A 23107-nucleotide genomic window follows, 5' to 3' on the forward strand; every position below is an offset into this window, starting at 1 on the left:
ATGGGCACAATCTGAGTCATCAGTTTGTTTTCAGTCCTTATAAATTTTAGTGATTATAAGTTGTGGTATTGCGAGTTCCCGTTTGCAGCCGTTACTCCCACTGGGTCCAGGAGTATCAGGTCTAATTTAGCAAATCTAAATTTTGTTAAGACTTTATTCTTTTGTCGATTTCTAATCAATAGCAAATTTTACCATGAGCAATAATAGTCAACATCTTGATTATTTCTATCAAGCCTAATTTTCCTGAGTCAGTTCTGCAGTTTTTAGTATTAGATGTCATTTCACTGATTTTAATATATGAGATTTTTTTTTTACCTTGCACAAAAGAAAGAACAATAGATTTTTCCTATTATTTATGTTCATTACTTTCAGTAATATTAATTGTGGACTGGATAACATTGTAAGTATGGCAAAGGCATAGGACCTGGGTGTCCACGGGCGAAAATGGTAGGATGGAAACATCCAGTCTGGGCATCTGGCACAGGGCAGGTTTCAGCAAATGTCAGTCTCCTTTCCGTCTCCTTCTCAGAGAACTAGGGCTAAATACAGGAGCATGTCAGCGGCACTGCCTGTGTCCAGCCTTCCAAACCTAGGTGAGCAAATTGAGGCATGAGCTAGTGAAAACCGGTAGTTAGGCAGGGCCTAATACTAAAAATGACCTTCATTTCCCAACATTCTGATGCAACATTATTTATTATGGGTGTAAGTGAGAAAAATGGGAGAGAAAAGTCCTTTGTCAGCCCAAACGTGCTTTGCAATTAGGAGTATTGTGAAAAAAATGAAAAGAACTCTTCAAACATTGGGCTGCTTTTAAATACACATGGAATGAAGCAGCTGTTTGAGAAAATTAACATAGTCACATGTGAAAACCACCAAAGAGGCTTGTATTCTCCGAGGGGAGGGGAAGGACTCAATCGCCACAGGGTAGATGGAGTTTAGCTTATATAGCCGAACAGTGAAGGGGGTGGTCTGTACAGCTTAATTTTACAGAGGAAAAAATGTAACTCCATCAAGGCAAAGAGCAGCCTCTGACGGAAAGAGGGGTTTCTCCAGAGGGAGGAGGGGTGCTCCGGTCTCCACTTGGGAACTTGGTCAAAACCTGCTCCCTCTGTCACCACCTACTGCTCCCGGATGTGGGTGGACATTTCGGAAACCCAGAGACTTCAGTGAACGGCATCCCTTCCGTGCCCAGGGTAAAGCCCCCGAAGGCGGCCCATACTGCACCTCTGGTGGCCAGGCTGGCCTCCTGCTCCCTGCGCGCTCCAGGCTTGCCCTGCTGGGCATCCCGTGCTGGCCCTCCACTCTGCAGGGACGCTGCACCCCATCTCCACCTGCTGTGCCATCCCCAGCTTGCACGCCGCTACTGTCACGGTCCTTTGTTTTGTCCGGTCCTTCTAGCACTGGTTGGTGCACGGCATTCAGTACTCGTCCGTCTCTGCTCATAAAATCTAAATTCCTCAAGGGCACATTTTCTTTGATTTACTCTCTGCTGGGTCCCACCTCTAGACCCTGCCTGCACAGTGCAGGTGCTCAAATAGCTACTGACTAACTGACCCCCCCAGCCCTCCAAAAAAGAAGAACCTAAAACTGAAACATATTTTAATATCTTTATTCTAAAAATCACAAAATTCAATATCAGGTTAAATAATATTTTAGTATTAAAAAATTAACAAAGGAGGAAGATTTTAAAGTTTTGTTTTATATCTAAAAATGCATTCCTTGTTTCCAGATAACTTGTGCACAATCTCTCATTACCTATGCAAAGATACTCAATAAAAGGACCTTTCAACCAGTAGTAGTACAAATTGGATTCTGTTTGCTTTGAAGCAATTCTGATCCCCAAATCCCATTCTGAAAGATTCCTGAAAAGACCTTGAAGCCACACACAAAGTTTATTTGAAAACATAGTTTAAAATTGCACAAATATAAATACAGTTTAATAATGTGAAAAAGGGAAGGCATGCTTCCAATAATAGTACAAAAATACTACCTATTCTTGGTACTTTGCAAATTATAAGCCAACTCAGTAAATTAAGCACATCTATATGATCGGTTATTTTATGGTAGCAATTTTATTTCAAAGAGCAATGCAGGGAAATGTGAAGATGATGCCTTAATACCCGACAGAGTTGTTACGGTACATAATATTTCATTAAGTACAGATAAAATGTGTTACTTTGTATGCTGATAACCTTTACCCCCCAATTAGCATTTATATACCATAGGTCACTTAATTTGTGTTGGTATCAGTTTAGAAACCCAATGTAAACAATTATTTTTTCTTTGTTATCTATTTCAGCTTAAAAATTAAATAACTATTTTCTACACTACTGGATATGATGAGGAAGCATCACAGAATGTTTCAAAGCAGTATTTTTAGATTAGACTAGGTATGCAATATTCATAGATATACAAAATACATAGAAATGTCTTTTCTAAATTGTAAATGCTTGTTATATTTGTAAAAAATTTACTAAATTAATCAGATTTTTTCAACCAATGTAAACAAATTTAGGCGATGAAAATTGAAGGGGGTTTGGGTTAGATGATACAGGGGAAAAATGAAAGTTGGTAAATATTTAGGCTTTAACTACAGATAAGATATTCAATCATGAACACATTTCTCATGTAGGACAAACCTTTCATGGTATCCATGCAAAAATTTATGTATTTCAGTGAAATAATCAAGTACCCAAATCAGCTAGTTAAGCATGTATATCCCTCAGTCCTTTTGTGTCATACCTTTTTCCTCACCAAGAAATTTAAAGAAGAAAAGACCACCCACATTTTATTGTAGAGCAAAGAATTGCCTCATTGTCTTTATTTTGTTTTTCTCTTTTTTCATCTGAATATTTAGAATGCAGATTTCAAAAAATGTCCCACTGAGCTTGTCAAGATTTTGCTGAGACACTCTACAAAATTGCAAATTAGCTTTCTTTTGCAGAGAAGGTCCTGATAAAACAGTTGTGAGATTGGGGCACTTGCTTCTAGAGTGTGTTCTGTGGTATTTCTGCCTAGGTTGCAATAGGGGGAATTTATTCAAAGCAAAATACCACATGAGAATTTGTTAAGCCTCACTTTAATTTCCTAGTTTTCTTCTCACAAGTGCTTAATTTGACCTCCCCTGTCCCCGCCTCGGTGTACTCGGTGCCTGTTGCTGTGTGCTTGGGGAATTCTGTCGTTGAGGCAACATGGATGCAAATATGGGTGTTGTCTGTGTGTGTCTTAGTAACAAAAACCCTACCATCTCACTGAGCTTTGCTCTCTCCATTTTCTCCTGGCCTGTGTTTTCTCATGAAGCCAGGATTACTGAAAAAGGCAATGAGAGGGCTTCCAGATTGTTTTTGGGTGGCTGTGAAATCACTCCAACGCCCCCAAATTTCACTGTTTTTATACGTATCGACAAGTCTAGTTTCTCATGGGACACAGACCTAAGCAGCCCATCCACCTACACCCACCCCACAGAAACCCCACTTCAGGAGGGGCCATTTACGGCTATTGGGGCCCCTTGTCCACTTTGCCTCATGCTGATTTTCCTGGGCTTGAAAGCCTGATTTAAAATATCAATATTTCTAATTTATGCCCAAACTTTTAGAAATTTTTCAGAATGCACTACTGAGACTTTAGAACCTGAAACTCTATGTGCTAAGGATTTAAACTGGATTTTAGCTTAGTAGCATTCGGACATATGGATTTTGTTTCAATTTTGGATCTGTTTTACCTCAGTGGCCTGTTTTTAAAAAGTACCTGGTTCTTCCAAGGATTCATTTGGCACTGGCTGAAACACTGCATAAAACAGATGTTTGAATATCTGTAAAGTTCAGTGTGATAATGTGAACACAATCTCAAGGAAAGGATATTAAAAACAAATATAAAAACAGTAACACAAAGTTCACATAAATGCTTCCTTGTTCCGAAGCAAGGAAAAATAAGCTAACCTATGAGACTTAGTCATGCACTTGGTAAATTTACATTCAGTAGAGTTATCTTGCATGCTTTGGTTAATATTTGATTAGGCAAATTTGTAAGTACTAATGCATGCGATATTTTTGTACCTGAGGTTATATGTTTTACTTTTTAAAAATTGCTTTTTACACACCTTATGTCAGAGTTCATCTGTGAACATTCTTTAAAAATATATACGTATCTATGTCTTAGTTCAAAACAGTTTAATTTCAACCACTTTTATAAATACTGAGATGATAGGGAAGTTATGCAGTAAAATTAGGAGAGGGAATGAATTTGAAATTTTTTTAGCAAGTGGAAATCAGGCATGTGCATGTGTAATAATTTTTAATATAGGAGGCCTCAAAATGCTGGCACATAAATCAGGATACCCTGTTTCTAAAATGCTACTTAGAAGCATTTTAAGGTATAAAACAATAACAAAGACTAGCTTAAGGTACAGTTTCATCTTGTGGAAATGAATCACAGGCAAGTGAGGGAAGAACACAAAATGGCCTTCTTCCTTCCTTTCTGTTCTTGAAGAGCTCACAGATAACGTTTGCAGCAAAGAATTGGGGCGGGGTGGGCGGGGGGTGGGGGTTCTAAGTGGGTCTAGCTCCGACTGGGTTCAAGTCTTGCTTTGGATACAAAGAATATACCAGACAGATTTTTCTATTGCCAGTACCTAGACTTGGGCCCAAGATTCAAAATAATAGTTCTTTATGGAAAAGAACAAGGAGAGGGGCATGAAGCTCAGAAAGCAAATGTGTCCTGGGCATTCCTCTCCAGGCACTGGGTGCCAGTGTGCCATGCTAGTGGAAATGCAGAAAGGCTGAGTGAGCACAGCTCCTTGGTTTCTGCTCAAGTTGCCTGGTGGACCAGATCCGCCTTTCTTTCAGGGGCCATAGGTATGATCTTGGGAGGAAGCAGAGGGAATGAGGAGTCAGTATGATTGGCCCAGTAAATGGCCCTTGCTACTGCTTCTCCTCTTCCCCTGCCCTTCTCCTCTCCTCTGCAGCACTACGGTACAGCAGCACAGAGCCTACTGGAAACAATAATGCCATATTTTAAACTCAGTAATGATAAGTGTGTTTGTTCTCTGCATTTTCATCCAATCTATTGGTTAAGGCAGCCCCTGAAAGTCACATCTATGCCATTCTAGTAAGAGTAATATCATCAAAGAGCTCTTGGGCAGTTACTCAAAAATGCAAGAGAAAAAGAGACGCAAAGCCTTCCCAGAGGTGCAGGGGCTTCTGATGAGGACGGAGAATGCCTCATCCTTTCAAGTGCAAGGAGCAATTTAACTGATAATTTCACACATGAGGATGAGATGCCAAAAACAGTTCTGCTGGAAATGTTATATGTATACATTAAAAAGTAATGTACGCAATAAAGTCTGTTCTAAGAGTCTTATTACTTGATTTCTGGTGGTGCTCTGATTTCTGCAAACTTTTGCTTACTTTTTGGTAACTGTTTTTACTTAATTAAAAAAATACAATTGAAAGTGCAACTCTTCTCTTCTTGGGTGATAATTCTAGACTTCCTGACAGACAATAGTCTTTGAAAATCTTGGTTCTGATGGACATCAGATATATTAGAGAAAGTCCTCTTGAGTGGTCTGAAAATCACCAAATAATGGTGGGATTGGAAAATTGTCTACTCTCCCCTAAGATGGCTCCTTGGGCGTTTAAAGTTACTTCACTGTTAGGCTGCCCAAGGGAGTTTTGTACAATGAATGTCAAAACTTGGCACCTGCCACAGTGCCCACAACTCTGTGTCTTAATAAAATAGAATAGGTGTTTTCTCATATAAGCCTCAAGGACTTCTGGTGTCATGTTAACTTGAGGCCCCTCTCCCAACCCACTCCTTAGTCACAAGGACTTCAAAGGTAACAGAAGAGAGGATTTCTTCCTGCATCTAAAGTTCAATTTCTCAGCACGTGTTCCCCTCCCCCAGGAGAAGCCACTTCCCTGGTCAATTAAACTGTCTTGACCCGATGCTTGTTTTATTTCTAAAATTAAAAAATCATGAGTTTAACCAGCTATTACTAACCAAAGAACATGAAAGAAAGTTGAGCTCAGACTGGTTTGGAGAAATTTCTGGAGGAAAGAAGAAGACACGTGAGGAAGTATGGGGTGACTTACTACAACTGGCTATTGGTAAAATTATATTTTGATTAGCATTTTGCAAACAGTTCTCTTTCTTCTTTAAAAAGCAGTATTCCCCAAAATAATTGCCATGCCCCAAACATACACAAAACACTCTGAAGAGCTAAGTGGAATATAACCAATTAAATAAAACCCCACTGCTAACAGAAAATTCTTGATACTTGATAAATGTTCAACATAAGAACCAAAGGGAATTGTATCTTTCATATTAAACATTTAGTGACATTCAGTTAGAAAATATTGATTTTCTATCACTTAGAATGCAAAGGGGGTGTGTAGTGCAGATTATTATGGAACAAAGAAAACATAATTTTTAGGAAAATGTATTTATCACTCTTAAGAAATACCATTTAAAATATTAACAGTGTAAAAGGAACATTAGAATGCAGGGAAGTTGGAAAGCTAGTACAATCTGACACTTAGGCAAGTTAATGTGAACTCAATAGAAATCAAGTTATCATCAAAATTTCTTCCTGCAGAGAATGCATGAAGAGACAGTACCTTATCTCCTTACTTAAGTTCATACGGTTCCAAAAAGCATGTAAGAAGATTTGTTTGACATATTTATACCTTATGCCATATCTGCTTTTATAAAAACCTCCTGCAAGCCCTACACTATGAAAAACTATTTTCAGGAATTTTTATTTGGTCTGCTGATCTAACGAGACTGAGTTCTCAAATCTTTCACCCCCAAGTTAAAAATCGGAGCAACAAAACAAAACTCCAGCAAGGCATAAATCAGATATTAAAGTGCGTATATATACACAGTCCCAGAAAAGTTTTGATTGGGGAACAGCAAAAACTTCTAGTGCAAAAATGCTTTTGCCAGCAAAGCTCCCTCTCTGGAATCAAAGGGCTACAATAAAAGTTAAAATTGGAACAGGTTTAAGCAATGCCTCTCTTTAGTCAAGAGCTCATATATGTGCATGCACCAATGGCCCATATACTATGTGCAATTTTGTAAAAGGGGGTATTTCAGGGGACAGTTCAGAAACAATCAGAATTCCCTGATCTGAGGCAGTGCTTTCTCCAAGTGTTCCAGGAACAAGTTCCTTATGCAACCAGGGACACAAATCTCAAAGAACCTGTTTTGCGATAAGCTTGCAACTTGTGAAGAGTTTTCTCACACAGTTACTTTATCTTGTTTGTCTTGAGTCTCTCATTTTTCTTTCGAGCCTGACCTTGACTTATATACAACGTTTTGTGCTTTTGGCTGTGAACAGAAACTGGGCATTGTCGGTAGGAATTCCCTTGAGTTATATCACCATGGCCTTTTGAACATCGGATTTATCCTTTCTGAAATTCATAATAACATAGTTCTGCTTTTCTCGGTTATAATTACACATATGGCGGCTTATTCTTTTCTCTTCTTTCAAGCATCCAAGTTAAAAGCTCTTAGAAGGACATCAAGGTCGCCGAGATTAGCAGCCTGAAAGAGTTCTGGTTGGTCCATCAGTGAGAGAGCAATTCTCAGGGCAGCCCAGATATTCCCAGAGATGGCAGGGTGAGGAACTTGCTGTTGGTTTCTGCTCTTTCTTTGCAGACTGAGGGCAGTGAGAAAATTGCTGACTGCTTCTCTAAAGGGGTAGAAAAACATATTTTAAAATGTAACACATTTCAGACTTGGTAACTTAGAAAGAAAAAAGAAAGGATTGTTATCTTAACAGTCTAAAATCCTAAAGCATCTCTCTGGTTCTTTGGACGATCAGATGAACAGTTATCTGGATGTATCATTATTCTTTTGTGAAGAATTATTGTTAAATATTGTGAAATCAGAAAGGATCAAAGCAAATTTCTATTTCAGTAATGCTGTGAGGGACAGGACGAGTATCAAAACCACTGCTACCTCAATGCATTCAGTTTTCCTGTGCTCTAGAAATGATTTGAAGATTTCATCCATTTGCAGATATGCTTCCTATAACTAGGGTTTAAAAGGAAGAATATGGCTCTATTCAGTAAGAAAGCGATCTAAGTTGAGACAGAAATACAGAAAGCAGCTAGGGTGGAGTTGAGTTTCTTATCAAAACACCTGGACCTGAATCCCACTTATTCAGAGAGGCAAACCGCTCCACTTCTCCAAGCTTCAGTGTCACTTTCAAACCATGGACAAAAATCTCAAAGAACCTGTTTTGCAATAAACTTGCAACTTGAGGAGAGTCTTCTCACACAGTTATTTTATCTTGGTTTGCCTTTAATCTCTTGGTTCTTTTGACCTCGACCTTGACTTACATACAACATTTTGTGCTTGTTGTAAGGTGCAGCTGAGTCAATTATTGTGAAAATTCTTACATTAAGTTAGATCAGCAGTTCTCAAAAGTACGGTCTGGGGATGACTTGGTATCCATGAGGTCAAAATTTTTAATACTGAGATGTTATTTGACCTTTTCATTCTCATTCACTCATGAGTGTTCAGTGAGTTTTCCAGAGGCTACATAAATGTGTGAGATCCCAACAGACTGGAAGCAGAAGCTGAGATGAGAATGCCTTTTGTTAAGCAAGATATTAAGGAGATTTCTGAAAATGTTAAACAATGCCATGCTTCTCACTACCCTTTTTCTTTTTCATAATATCTTATTTATGTTAACATGTAATAAGCCTATTATTATTTTAAAAATGAATATTTTAAAATTGTATCAGTTTAATTTCAATTTCTAATATGGTATATATTAGTAGATATAACCTGCATAAGCGAAAGCCCTTTGGGGTTCTCAATAATTGTTAAAATTGTGAAAAGTGTTCACAGGCATTACAAGTGTAAAGGGCACTGAGAACGCACATCTTGAGCGGCTGAGTTAGGTGGCGTGCAGAGGCTTGCAGCGCTTCCATTCCACTGTGCCTCCTCCATTCCTGGCCCTGCTGGGCCGGCCCTCTTCAGCGCCCCGTGCACCCCAAACTTGTGTTACAGGCCATCCTTGCTAAGAATAATCATGCCACTTTCACTGGCATCATTTTTCTCAAAAACTCTTCACACACACAATCTTAAATCTGAAAAATAGTTATTAAACATCTGGTTAAAAAAAAAAGCCTTTTCAAAAGTGAGGCTGGATTTCTGACTCGAAGATTCTAGGCATTTACTCATCTGCATCGTTAGCTCTGACTGGGGCACGGCTGTGCTCGCTACAGCGGCCAGGGGAAAGGAATGGAATGGCCGTGCTTCGCCTCCTCACCTGTGCTTCTGCAATCTAGTAGGAGAGGAGGGCGGCTCACTCACAGGCTCTTCTGGCTCCCTTTTTATATTAACAACTCCAGACACCTCTCATCATCCTGGTGACTCAAGAGTCTGTGTAGACTCAGAAGATTGTATACACATATGCGTAAATAGTTTACAAATGTTTTGCACATATATATAAGAATAGTTTTAAATTGTGTATATTGTCATGTATAATAAAAAATGCGTGCATTTAAAAGCATTACTCACTTTAAGGCATCTTTCCCTCCTTATGCTAATAGTAAACATATTACTAGCAAAGGGGATAAAAAATTTCTATTTTCATTAGAAAGGGGTCTACATTTTGGAAGAAGTTAAGATCCATTGGTCTCAGTTCTACTCTGGAGCTCCTACTGACCAAGGCATAACATTTTAAGCTACTCCCACATTTCACCCCAAAATGTTCTCGCCTTTCAACTGTACGCAGTAGGAAGATAGGGGTTGCTTTAGATTCTTTAAAGAAAATGTAAGCTGACTAACAGCAAGTGTTATAGTTACACACACGGGCACCTGCAGTTCTTGAAGGAAAGGTTCCAAGACTCCCGAGCTATGGAAGCATTTATACTAGTTCCTGGTTCTCTTCTGACTCACATCTCTACTAAGCATTGTTAGTTTCTAGACACACACCTCAAATTAAACTCCTTTTCAGAATTAACTTAAGGCTTATGTCTCACTTGGTGTTCTTTTTTTCTCAGGAAAAAATCCCACAATGTTTATCCCTTCACAAGATTTCCCACATGTACGTGGTAATAAAAGACCCACAAAATTGAGTGGAAATGTGGACAGTAGTCAATTAATCAAGGTTACAGAACTTAGCAAATAAAAATGCAATTTGCCGACTTCCGGAAAAGATGGCGGCTTAGTGAGACGCGCGGGTCTTAGTTCCTCCTCCAGAACAGCTACTAGGGAAGTAGAAACGGTACAGAACAGCTCCCGGAGCCACGACAGAGACCAAGAAGACAGCGTACCCCATTTTGGAATGGCTGACTGGCTGGGAGAATTCGCTGCGGTGAGATCACCGAGGGGCCCGTGCTTCCCCGGGCCGGGGTGGCAGGTGGCCAGAGTCCCTTCCTCCCTCCTTCCTGGGCCAGCTGGGAGAATTGGACAGGTGATCCCCTCAAGCCACGGTGGCTGGCGCCCCCCCCCACGCGTGGCCCCCTGGACCAGCTGGGAGAATTGGATCAGAGATGCCCCAAGCCGCAGAGACCGGTGATCGGGGTCCTTTCCAAACATGTGGCTTCCCGGTCCGGCTGGGAATGGTGGATAGGCACTCCCCCAAGCCGCGGCAGCCGGCGACCCCCCGCCACGCTTGGCGCCCCAGGCGGGCTGGGTAATTTGGACGGGCGCTCCCCCAAGCTGCGGAGGCCGGTGACCCTCACCATGCGTGGATTCCCGGGCAGGCTGGGAGATTCGGACTGGCACTCCCCCAAGCCACTTCGGCTGGAGACCCTCCCCCACAGCGAGAGTTTTCCAAAGTTAAAGGAGCCACAACATCTTTTACTAGTGGGACCTGCAGACAGACGAGCGCCACGAGCGCCACCTACTGGGCAGGATAAGAAAAACAGAGCCCAGAGATTTCATAGAAAAATCTTTCAACCTGCTGGGTCCCACACCCAGGGAAATCTGATTAAATGCCCAGATGCCAGCAGAAGATAATGGATCATGCTCGGAAAATTGAAGATATGGCCCAGTCAAAGGAACAAACCAATAGTTCAAATGAGATACAGGAGCTGAGACAACTAATGCTGAATATACGAACAGAAATGGAAAACCTCTTCAAAAACCAAATCAATACATTGAGGGAGGACATGAAGAAGACATGGGCTGAACAAAAAGAAGAAATAGAAAAACTGAAAAAACAAATCACAGAACTTATGGGAGTGAAGGACAAAGTAGAAAAGATGGAAAAAACAACGGATACCTACAATGGTAGATTTAAAGAGACAGAAGCTAGAATTAGTGAATTGGAGGATGGAACATCTGAATTCCAAAAAGAAACAGAAACTATAGGGAAAAGAATGGAAAAATTTGAACCGGAGATCAGGGAAACGAATGACAATATGAAGCACACAAATATACATGTTGTGGGTGTCCCAGAAGGAGAAGAAAAGGGAAAAGGAGGAGAAAAACTAATGGAAGAAATTATCACTGAAAATTTCCCAACTCTTATGAAAGACCTAAAATTACAGATCCAAGAAGTGCAGCGTACCCCAAAGAGAATAGACCCAAATAGGCGTTCTCCAAGACACTTACTAGTTAGAATGTCAGAGGTCAAAGAGAAAGAGAGGATCTTGAAAGCAGCAAGAGAAAAACCATCCATCACATACAAGGGAAACCCAATAAGACTATGTGTAGATTTCTCAGCAGAAACCATGGAAGCTAGAAGACATCAGATGATATATTTAAATTACTAAAAGAGAAAAACTGCCAACCAAGACTTCTATATCCAGCAAAATTGTCCTTCAAAAATGAGGGAGAAATTAAAACATTCTCAGACAAAAAGTCACTGAGAGAATTTGTGACCAAGAGACCAGCTCTGCAAGAAATACTAAACGGAGCACTAGAGTCAGATACGAAAAGACAGAAGAGAGAGGTATGGAGAAGAGTGTAGAAAGAAGGAAAATCAGATATGATATATATAATACAAAAGGCAAAATGGTAGAGGAAAATATTATCCAAACAGTAATAACACTAAATGTTAATGGACTGAATTCCCCAATCAAAAGGCATAGACTGGCAGAATGGATTAAAAAACAGGATCCTTCTATATGCTGTCTACAGGAAACACATCTTAGACCCAAAAATAAACATAGGTTGAAAGTGAAAGGTTGGGAAAAGATATTTCATGCAAATAACAACCAGAAAAGAGCAGGAGTGGCTATACTAATATCCAACAAATTAGACTTCAAATGTAAAAGAGTTAAAAGAGACAAAGAAGGACACTATTTACTAATAAAAGGAACAATTAAACAAGAAGACATAACAATCATAAATATTTATGCACCGAACCAGAATGCCCCAAAATACATGAGGAATACACTGCAAACACTGAAAAGGGAAATAGACACATATACCATAATAGTTGGAGACTTCAATTCACCACTCTCATCAATGGACAGAACATCTAGACAGAGGATCAATAAAGAAATAGAGAATTTGAATATTACTATAAATGAGCTAGACTTAACAGACATTTATAGGGCATTACATCCCACAACAGCAGGATACACCTTTTTCTCAAGTGCTCACGGATCATTCTCAAAGACAGACCATATGCTGGGTCACAAAGCAAGTCTTAACAAATTTAAAAAGATTGAAATCATACACAACACTTTCTCGGATCATAAAGGAATGAAGTTGGAAATCAATAATAGGCGGAGTGCCAGAAAATTCACAAATATGTGGAGGCTCAACAACACACTCTTAAACAACGAGTGGGTCAAGGAAGAAATTGCAAGAGAAATTAGTAAATATCTCGAGGTGAATGAAAATGAAAACACAACATATCAAAACCTATGGGACGTAGCAAAGGCAGTGCTAAGAGGGAAATTTATTGCCCTAAATGCCTATATCAGAAAAGAAGAAAAGGCAAAAATTCAGGAATTAACTCTCCACTTGGAAGAACTGGAGAAAGAACAGCAAATTAATCCCAAAGCAAGCAAAAGGAAAGAAATAACAAAGATTAGAGCAGAAATAAATGAAATAGAGAACATGAAAACAATAGAGAAAATCAATAAGACCAGAAGTTGGTTCTATGAGAAAATCAATAAGATTGATGGGCCCTTAGCAAGATTGACAAAAAGAAGAAGAGAGAGGATGCAAATAAATAAGATCAGAAATGGAAGAGGAGACATAACCACTGACCTCACAGAAATAAAGGAGATAATAACAGGATACTATGAACAACTTTACACTAATAAATACAACAATGTAGATGAAATGGACGGGTTCCTGGAAAGACATGAACAACTAACTTTGACTCAAGAAGAAATAGATGACCTCAACAAACCAATCACAAGAAAAGAAATTGAATCAGTCATTCAAAAGCTTCCTAAAAAGAAAAGTCCAGGACCAGACAGCTTCACATGTGAATTCTATCAAACATTCCAGAAAGAATTAGTACCAACTCTCCTCAAGCTCTTCAAAAAAATCGAAGTGGAGGGAAAGCTACCTAATTCATTCTATGAAGCCAACATCACCCTCATACCAAAACCAGGCAAAGATATTACAAAAAAGAAAACTACAGACCAATCTCTCTAATGAATATAGATGCAAAAATCCTCAACAAAATTCTAGCAAATCGAATCCAGCAACACATTAAAAGAATTATACATCATGACCAAGTAGGATTCATCCCAGGTATGCAAGGATGGTTCAACATAAGAAAATTAATTAATGTAATACGCCATATCAACAAATAAAAGCAGAAAAATCACATGATCATCTCAATTGATGCAGAGAAGGCATTTGACAAGATTCAACATCCTTTCCTATTGAAAATACTTCAAAAGATAGGAATACAAGGGAACTTCCTTAAAATGATAGAGGGAATATATGAAAAACCCACAGCTAATATCATCCTCAATGGGGAAAAATTGAAAACTTTCCCCCTAAGATCAGGATCAAGACAAGGATGTCCATTATCACCACTGTTATTCAACATCATCTTGGATGTTCTAGCCAGAGCAATTAGATAAGAAAAAGAAATACAAGGCATCAAAATTGGAAAGGAAGAAGTCAAACTATCACTGTTTGCAGATGATATGATATTATACGTCGAAAACCAGGAAAATCCACAACAAAACTACTAGAGCTAATAAATGAGTACAGCAAAGTAGCAGGTTACAAGATCAACATTCAAAAATCTGTAGCAATTCTATACACTAGCAATGAAGAAGCTGAGGGGGAAATCAAGAAACGAATCCCATTTACAATTGCAACTAAAAGAATAAAATACCTAGGAATAAATTTAACTAAAGAGACAAAAAAACTATATAAAGAAAACTACAAAAAACTGTTAAAAGAAATCACAGAAGACCTAAATAGATGGAAGGGCATACCGTGTTCATGGATTGGAAGACTAAATATAGTTAAGATGTCAATTCTACCTAAATTGATTTACAGATTCAATGCAATACCAATCAAAATCCCAACAACTTATTTTTCAGAAATAGAAAAACCAATAAGCAAATTTATCTGGAAGGGCAGGGTGCCCCGAATTGCTAAAAGTATCTTGAGGAAAAAAAACGAAGCTGTAGATCTCACGCTGCCAGACTTTAAGGCATATTATGAAGCCACAGTGGTCAAAACAGCATGGTATTGGCATAAAGATAGATATATCGACCAATGGAATCGAATAGAGTGCTCAGATATAGACCCTCTCCTCTGTGGACATTTGATCTTTGATAAGGCAATCAAGCCAACTCACCTGGGACAGAACAGTCTCTTCAATAAATGGTGCCTAGAGAACTGGATATCCATATGCAAAAGAATGAAAGAGGACCCGTATCTCACACCCTATACAAAAGTTAACTCAAAATGGATCAAAGATCTAAACATTAGGTCTAAGACCATAAAACAGTTGGAGGAAAATGTTGGGAGATATCTTATGGATCTTACAACTGGAAGTGGTTTTATGGACCTTAAACCTAAAGCAAGAACACTGAAGAAGGAAATAAATAAATGGGAGCTCCTCAAAATTAAACACTTTTGTGCATCAGAGAACTTCATCAAGAAAGTAGAAAGACAGCCTACACAATGGGAGACAATATTTGGAAACGACATATCAGATAAAGGTCTAGTATCCAGAATTTATAAAGAGATTGTTCAACTCAACAACAAAAAGATAGCCAACCCAATTACAAAATGGGAAAAAGACTTGAACAGACACCTCTCAGAAGAGGAAATACAAATGGCCAAAAGACACATGAAGAGATGCTCAATGTCCTTGGCCATTAGAGAAATGCAAATCAAAACCACAATGAGATATCATCTCACACCCACCAGAATGGCCATTATCAACAAAACAGAAAATGACAAGTGCTGGAGAGGATGCGGAGAAAGAGGCATACTTATCCACTGTTGGTGGGAATGTCAAATGGTGCAACCACTGTGGAAGGCAGTTTGGCGGTTCCTCAAAAAACTGAATATAGAATTGCCATACGACCCAGCAATACCATTGCTAGGTATCTACTCAAAGGACTTAAGGGCAAAGACACAAATGGACATTTGCACACCAATGTTTATAGCAGCATTATTTACAATTGCAAAGAGATGGAAACAGCCAAAATGTCCATCAACAGACAAGTGGCTAAACACACTGTGGTATATACATACGATGGAATATTATGCAGCTTTAAGACAGAGTAAACTTATGAAGCATGTAATAACATGGATGGACCTAGAGAACATTATGCTGAGTGAGTCTAGCCAAAAACTAAAGGACAAATACTGTATGGTCCCACTGATGTGAACCGACATTCGAGAATAAACTTGGAATATGTCATTGGTAACAGAGACCAGCAGGAGTTAGAAACAGGGTAAGATAATGGGTAATTGGAGCTGAAGGGATACAGACTGTGCAACAGGACTAGATACAAAAACTCAAAAATGGACAGCACAATAATACCTAACTGTAATGTAATTATGTTAAAACACTGAATGAAGTGGCATCAGCTATAAAAAAAAATGCAATTTGCCCAGTTAAATTTGAATTTCAGATAAACAGTTACTAGCTTTTAGTATAAGTATGTGCCACGTGGTATTTGGGATATACTTAAAACTCATTTGTTATCTGCAATTCAAATTTAACTGGACATCCTGTATTTCACATGACAGCCCTACAAATGACTTGCTCTTCTACAGTGTACTTTCTGTTTGAGGACTTTTAATTCACGCCTCACCAGAGACACCCATTTGTACATGGCATGAATCTTCATGGCCTCCTGCACGTAGTGGTCCTGTCATGCCTTCTATCTGTGAATGTCAAGGAAGTGGTATACTCTCCCTCAAGCACTTTTTTCTACATTAACAAATTACAATTAAGAAAAAGCCATCCAGGGGTGCAAGGGTAGCTCAGTGGTAGAATTCTTGGCCACCAAGCGGGAGACCTGGGTTCGATTCCTGGTCCGTGCACTTCCCCAAAAACAAACAAAAATTCAACAAATGGTGCTGTCATAATGGGATACTCACATGGAAAAATAATGAAATATGACCCCACCATACAGCATACGAAAAAGAAAAGCCATCCAGAAGCTTTATAAAGGCCTCTTTTGATAGAATTCACTATCTCTACATGTGTTTATTTACACCTTCCCTTCTTCCAAAAAGGACTTATGGTGTCTTTTACAATATACATAGACAAATCCTAGAAAACAAGTGAATAAAAGGGAAAACCAGGTCAGGAAAATCAGGTGAAGTTAGGAATGAAGTCAGTGGACAGAATGGACATAGTAGGGCTGGTGCAGTGACGTGTGGGGAGACGGCAAGCATTTGACCCTGAACTTCTGCACAGCTGATGTGAAGAGGGCCTCTTCAGGGGCACATAAATTAAAAACAAAAAACAGTTCTCAGGAGTCACTCAGCTATTCCTGGTTCTGACCTGAGAAAGATCCTCTTAATGAGGATACAATGCAAACCAGTGATTAATATTCTTTATAAAATCCTTTTAGTAAAAATGTAGCAACTAGTTTCTAAGTTGTCAATATGTGCCAACGGCACAATGCTCAAATGCAGTTCAGAAACAGCAATTTTCTGGATATCAAAACAACGTGATTTAGCTCTCTGATGATTTATCTAAATAAGTAATAATAATGATATTGATGCTTAGGAAAATAATAATAATAATAATAATAATAATAATTGACTACTAGCTATTGAGCATCTGCTCCATACTAGGCAATTACAAAACACTGTCAACCCTGTCTCATTCTCAGAAAGGGCCAGGCTTTCAGGCAAGATTGAGTTCAAATAACAGCTCTGCCATTTATTACTTTTGTGAGTCTAAGCGCATAAGTCTGAGCTTGTTTCTTCACCTATTTACCACACACAAAAAAGTAATAATATCGACCTTGCAGGATTTTTGTGTAGATGCTCAATGGCTAGTGTTTCGTAAGGGGTTAAATTTTTAGGTCTCTTTTTCCCAATTATGAAAGCAGTACTCATTTATTTAGAAGACAGAAAAGTAAAAAAGAAAAGAGAAAGAATCACTCGTACTCTCATTATCCAAAAGGTCATGCACGGTCCCAGGTAATGAGGGGGAGATGGAAAGATAGAGATCTGAACGGAAAAATGATGAGATATTTAAAATATACAACCACCATTTTTTCTTTTCTTTTGTTTTGGCTAACTTTATTGGTGAACGAGTTTTAGAAAACCTGGATTCCTGGTTGTGTTTTGCCAAAAACTGGCCCTGGGCTTTGTGAATTTGCTTTGCCAGCCCTTCCCCCGGCCTCTTACCACACCTCCCCCGCCCGCACCTGGGAAATGACAAATAGAGCTGTAATTTTCCTTAAATTAATATTCTTGAGGGTTAAAAGTCCAGGTAAGTCCCTCATTCAAGCGGGAATGGAAGCTGCACTTTAACAAGACCCCCCCCCCCCCCGCGAGTCCTGCTCTAGAGCCTGGGGTCCCCATAACCTGGGTCCCCATAACCTGGGTCCCCACAGCCTGAGGTCCCTGTAGCCTGGGGTCCCTGCAGCCTGAGTATCCACAGCCTGGGGTCTCTGTAGCCAGGCGTCCCCGTAGCCCAGGGTCCCTGCAGCCTGGAGTCCCCACAGCCTAGAGTCCCTGTAGCCTGGGGTCCCTGTAGCCTAGGGTCTCTGCAGCCCATGGGCCCCATGGCCCGGGGTCCCGGCAGCCTGGGGTCCATGAAGCCTGGTGTCTCTGCAGCCCACGGTCCCCACAGCCCGGGGTCCCCACAGCCTGGGGTCCATGCAGCCTGGGGTCTCTGTAGCCCGGAGTCCCCATAGCTTCGGGCTCCTGCTCAGGTCTTACAGGCCGTAGGGGCTGCCCCGCCTCCCAGGAGGAGGACAAGGACTGCTGCAAAGGAGGTGTTTTCCTGGAAACCACCTCTCAGGTTGTCAGCCCCAGCCCCGAGCCCTCACCTGTAGGCGCCCAGGTTGATGCAGCTGATTCCCAGGTTGTATCTGGAGCGGATGAAGCCAGGCTGGATCTCCAGTGCCCTGGTGTAGGCCTCCACGGCTTCCTCGCTGCGGTCCCCATTGGCCAAGGTGGCCCCGAGGCGGTTCCACAGAGAGTAGTCCTGAGGGCAGAGGGAGACTCAGCACCAGCCTGGGCAGGGCCCCCCACACCGCTCGCAGGAGACCGAAGGTCAAATGTGCGGTGCTCAGCTCATGATCTCTTTCTGGACACCCTCGGGAGACAACTGAGCCTTCAAAAAGCAGCCACCATTGGATGCCACCATGCAATTTGTGTTTCTAATTTAGGTATTTCAACAGTAGCAGCCAAAGTAGCCCATCATCAACAGTGGTCATTTTAAACTATTGTGGCATTGAAATAACTGTAGCTTTAAAGACAACTTATTTTAACAGTGGGCTTTACAGTCTTTTTGTGGGTGCACTCACCTCTGGCCGAACAGTTAAGGCAGCATTAAATGCATCTATGGCTCTGTTGAATTCTCCGCTCAGGTGGAACAGCACCCCCAAGCCTGTCTGCAGGTCCGGGTCGATCATGTCTCCGTTTTGGTGGGCAGCTTCCAGATATAACTCCTTCACCCCTTCCAGGACAGAGCTGCAATGGAAGATTAGGTGTGAAAGACAAATAGTCTGAAAAGAAATGATTCATTATGACGTTCCCTATTCCAAGAAGTCAGTCTGTCTTCATTACAGATGGGAAAAATTTCTGGCTAAAAGTAACTGAGCATTTTGTTAATACAGAATGTGAAGAGATACCTAGTGGTTTTCATGAACATTTTGTTATACACAGGTGCAGGCTGTGCTACGTCTTCACAGGAGGACTTTCTCTGACCCAATGAACGCTGATGCAAAACTCCCCACAGCTGGCTTTCCCAAGGCCTCCCTGGGAAACCATTTAACATTGGGATTTATTACTGATGGAAATGAAGCGTCTAGGACGTCCATTTTGCCTCATACCTAATGTTCAGGCTTGAGAAAGAGCATTGCTGCTCGCTATGGTTCACTTTAGGTGAATTAATTTAGAGCGGTTGGCTCTAAATTGTGGTTCTCAGATAGATGTCAGTGAGTGCCCATCGTGAAGATCATGCATCAGAAGGCTGACTGTGACATCCAGTGGTCACTCTCTGAATTGGAGCTGCCTGTGCAGCAGAATGTTGACCTGCAAATCATTCTTGAGTGGACGGGTTTGGGAGGGTGCTCATTAGTGACCCTTAAGGTAGTGACCAGAAGCAGGGATGGACTGTTATGAGAAGGCTACCTGTCCACGGGGGCCTTGGACATGCGCCGGGTGAGCCCTGGAGAGCCCTTCTTGCTCTTCACGAGATATTTGTACTTTGGATTTTGCTTAATCCAGTTTTTCAGCGCTTCACAGGCATCCTGCTGGTGGCCGGTGTTGGTGTAACTCACAGCCAAAGCCATCAAGGCTTTCAGGTTGTTGGGTTGTAATTCTAAGCACCTGGAAAAAGGTAGGGAAAAAAGCCAATTTCAGACATTTTTGGAACTGGAACCCAACAGTTTTTCTTTTTTTTTAAAAGAAAATTGGAGGTCTTTGTTAATTAAACAGTACTGAAGTACTGCTAAGTTTTGTCTATGTCAAATCACTAGAAAATTAGGTCCCCAGCATATTTTTAAGATAGTTAAAACTCATCCTGATGACTGCTGGTTAGGTCGTTTTAATTAATGGTTTTAAAACTGAGCAAGTGTAGCTAATCTCTGAATATAAATTATTAGTGGTTAGTTTATCTAATGAGAAATAGGGGATATTATTTTAATTCTGCTCTATTAGCAATATATTAAATGTTCCTTATACCCAAAGCAAACTGATTTGAACTAAATTTGGCCATCCAGAGATGAAAGATTATACAGTGAACTGTTTTGCAAAGGAGAGGGAAATTCCCAGGTCTCCAGGCTGGCTGATGCGGGCTTGCAGAAGGCACAGGCCACTGCCTGTTTCTCAAACGTGCCTGTTATGGACACATCTGAAGATCTTGTGCTTCCGATATAGCAGGCCTGGAGGGAGGCTGAGGTTGTACAGGTCTGACAAGCTCCCGGGTGATGATGGTGATGCTGGTCCATGGATGCCGATTTGAGGAGTAAGCAGTAGACAGTGCCTGAAATTTTTCTATGTGGTCCTCATCTCCCAGAGACTTATCAGCATCCGACAGAGAAAGTTTCCACTCTGGATGCACATGTAAAATTCATGGGGGGGTGGGGGTGTTGGCAAAAAATATTGATGCTTGGTCCCCATCCCTGGCCAATAAAGTCAGAATCCTTGAGAGTGTGCCTGGGCATTTTAAAAAAAGATTCTTCTGTGCACAAGTAGGCGGGATGAAGAACAGCAGATCCAGAGAGTTCCACATTTGGAGTCAGGAGAGGGGGCTGATGGCCGGTCTGTTACGTGCTAGCCGTGTGATCTTGACTTTCCCTGATCCCCAAGTAGGAAATGGCACTCAAAACAGGACAGCCCTGCAGACACCATTACATCATCAGACATTAACAGAATCCTGAGGGCTAGGATTCTAGGACTGCAAAGGCTTAGAGCTCCAAGGGTCTAGAATTCTTAGATTCGAAGTCCCAAGACCCTGGGTCATGCACACACACACATACACACGCATGTGTACACACACAGTATACAACTTGATATAATCCCCTCCTGAAGCACCATATTAAAAGTAGTTGCAAGAAAGGGCAGGGAAAGTGGACATTTGTTTGGTGGGGGTATTTTTCTCAGAGTTTGAATAGGAGCTCTCATCAAATAAGGTACGATGGTACGTCCTCCACCATTTCCCGCAAAATTAGTCTAGACCCTCTGTCAGGGGTGGGAATTGTACTTTTGGGTTGCTGGAACCGCCTCAGGAAATTCTCTACGGACACAAGGAACTCAAATGGCATTGAGATGATTTTGAATACTTTTTTTTTTCTGAAGATAACCTTCAGCTGCTGCAAAAGTCTAGAAAGTCAAAAGGAACTATTTATTCAGTAAAGTCTATTTTATGACTATTTTTGACATAGATTCTATTAGGTGCCAGTGAATGTCAATTGACTGGTAGATGGCATAAAACTGCAATTTAGGACAATGATTTTTTCATATAAATATTATTTTCCCCAGAGTTAAGTATAAGTGACGTGTGGCATCTCAGGACTTTTCCTAGCCCAGTTCTTGGCAATATACATAGATAAAGGTCAAAAGGCAAGTCTGAAACACAAGACCTCCATTAACAAGTGTTCACCAGCCCCAGGCTTTTGCACTTAGCTTCAGCTACCTCTGGAGGGCGACAATAGCTGCTTGTTCATTTTCATTCTCTGCCTGGGTTATCCCGAGGAACTGCCATGCCTGCAAAAAACAACTGATATCAGTAACGGTAGATGAGGCAGAATCACTCCTGTGCATTTTCTGGCTTGTTTACTTTCATGCACAGCGAACCACTCAAATGTGAATCATGGAAAAGAGAAAAAGAATCACATAGATTTCTTCATTTGAATGTCCTTGAAACCTTTGGGTCAAAATTTCCTCTGCCACTATTCCCATATTCTTTCAGTGTTAATTTTCTTTTGTGATCCAGTGCTATGTAAACATTTGACTTTCTGTGATTTTTGTGATATTAGATATCTTCAACCCAAAAGACAAGTATGTCAAATTATATGTTTGAGGGGGAAAGGGAAAGAAAAATAACCCAGAAAAGTAGCTAAGTAGTCTAAAGTTTATAATAAGGGCTCTCAAGATGCACAAAATGGAAAGAAGTTGTATAAATGAAGGTTAAGCAGTTATTAGAAAAGTTATAGGAAATTTACGAGCTAGGGAAGAGACCAAAACAAAGACCCCACAATGTGTCCATTATTCTGAAATAATCACTGTTAAAATATGTAAGATATATAAAATGCAATCACAGTGGATATAGGATTTTATAGCCTGCACTTATACTTTATTACACTTATATTCTACCATAAGTACTTTTCCACATTTTTAATAAAACCCTTCTATTTAAAATTTAAAATTTTTATTTTGTTGAATGGATATCACATTATTTACCTAACCAGTTCCTTTATTGCCCTAAGGATGTTTTTTAATCCTTTGCTATTATAAATAATGGGATGGACATCTTCATGCAGATTACTTTTTTCATATCTAGAATGAAAGCAGATTCTTGTTAAATACAGCGAATTTCTCCCTGTATGAGACAGCGATTCTCACACCTTTATAAGACAGTACACATGGGCAAAACCTCTCATTACACACAGCAGTCCTCAAATTTGTAGGGAGGATGGATGTATCGGGGTCTCAGGGATTTAAAATGTTTGAAAAGATTTGGTATGTGTATAACTCTCACACCTTTGAGAATCAATGCTGTAGGCATTTTAAAACAAAACTATAGGAAACATGTGGAGGCATTTCCAAGAGGTATTAAAATTGAATTGGCTTTTCCCCTTAAGGGTTATTATTATATAGGCCACATAAACTTATAAAACATATGGATTATTTTCTCCTCTAGAATATTGGTGATTCTTTTTAATCTTTCAAATGTACATAGGGCAGCCTTTATTTTGATTCAACCTTCATATATTTTAGCATGTTTATTAAGAAAAGATTGACGAGACAGCTTTTCTCTAGGGACTTAGCCTTTGGCATGGCG

General features: G+C 40.2%; 1 protein-coding gene across 3 annotated transcripts in view; it reads right to left on the reverse strand.

Annotated features, from left to right (window-relative positions):
- Positions 1 to 4512: 4512 nt before the first annotated feature.
- The window catches only part of PEX5L (peroxisomal biogenesis factor 5 like), a 178309-nt gene continuing 159714 nt past the window's right edge, over positions 4513 to 23107 (reverse strand). For all 3 annotated transcript variants that reach the window (XM_077161139.1, XM_077161138.1, XM_077161140.1), the window contains 5 exons: positions 21740 to 21810; positions 19735 to 19932; positions 18906 to 19071; positions 18426 to 18583; positions 4513 to 7690 (listed from right to left, as the gene is read on the reverse strand). In XM_077161139.1, coding sequence (XP_077017254.1) covers positions 7486 to 7690; positions 18426 to 18583; positions 18906 to 19071; positions 19735 to 19932; positions 21740 to 21810 — 798 coding nt within the window. In that variant the 3' untranslated portion in view covers positions 4513 to 7485. The remainder of the gene's footprint in view (positions 7691 to 18425; positions 18584 to 18905; positions 19072 to 19734; positions 19933 to 21739; positions 21811 to 23107) is intronic.

This window comes from Tamandua tetradactyla, chromosome 5 (genome assembly GCF_023851605.1).
Source record: "Tamandua tetradactyla isolate mTamTet1 chromosome 5, mTamTet1.pri, whole genome shotgun sequence".
In the NCBI taxonomy this organism is placed as follows: domain Eukaryota; kingdom Metazoa; phylum Chordata; class Mammalia; order Pilosa; family Myrmecophagidae; genus Tamandua; species Tamandua tetradactyla.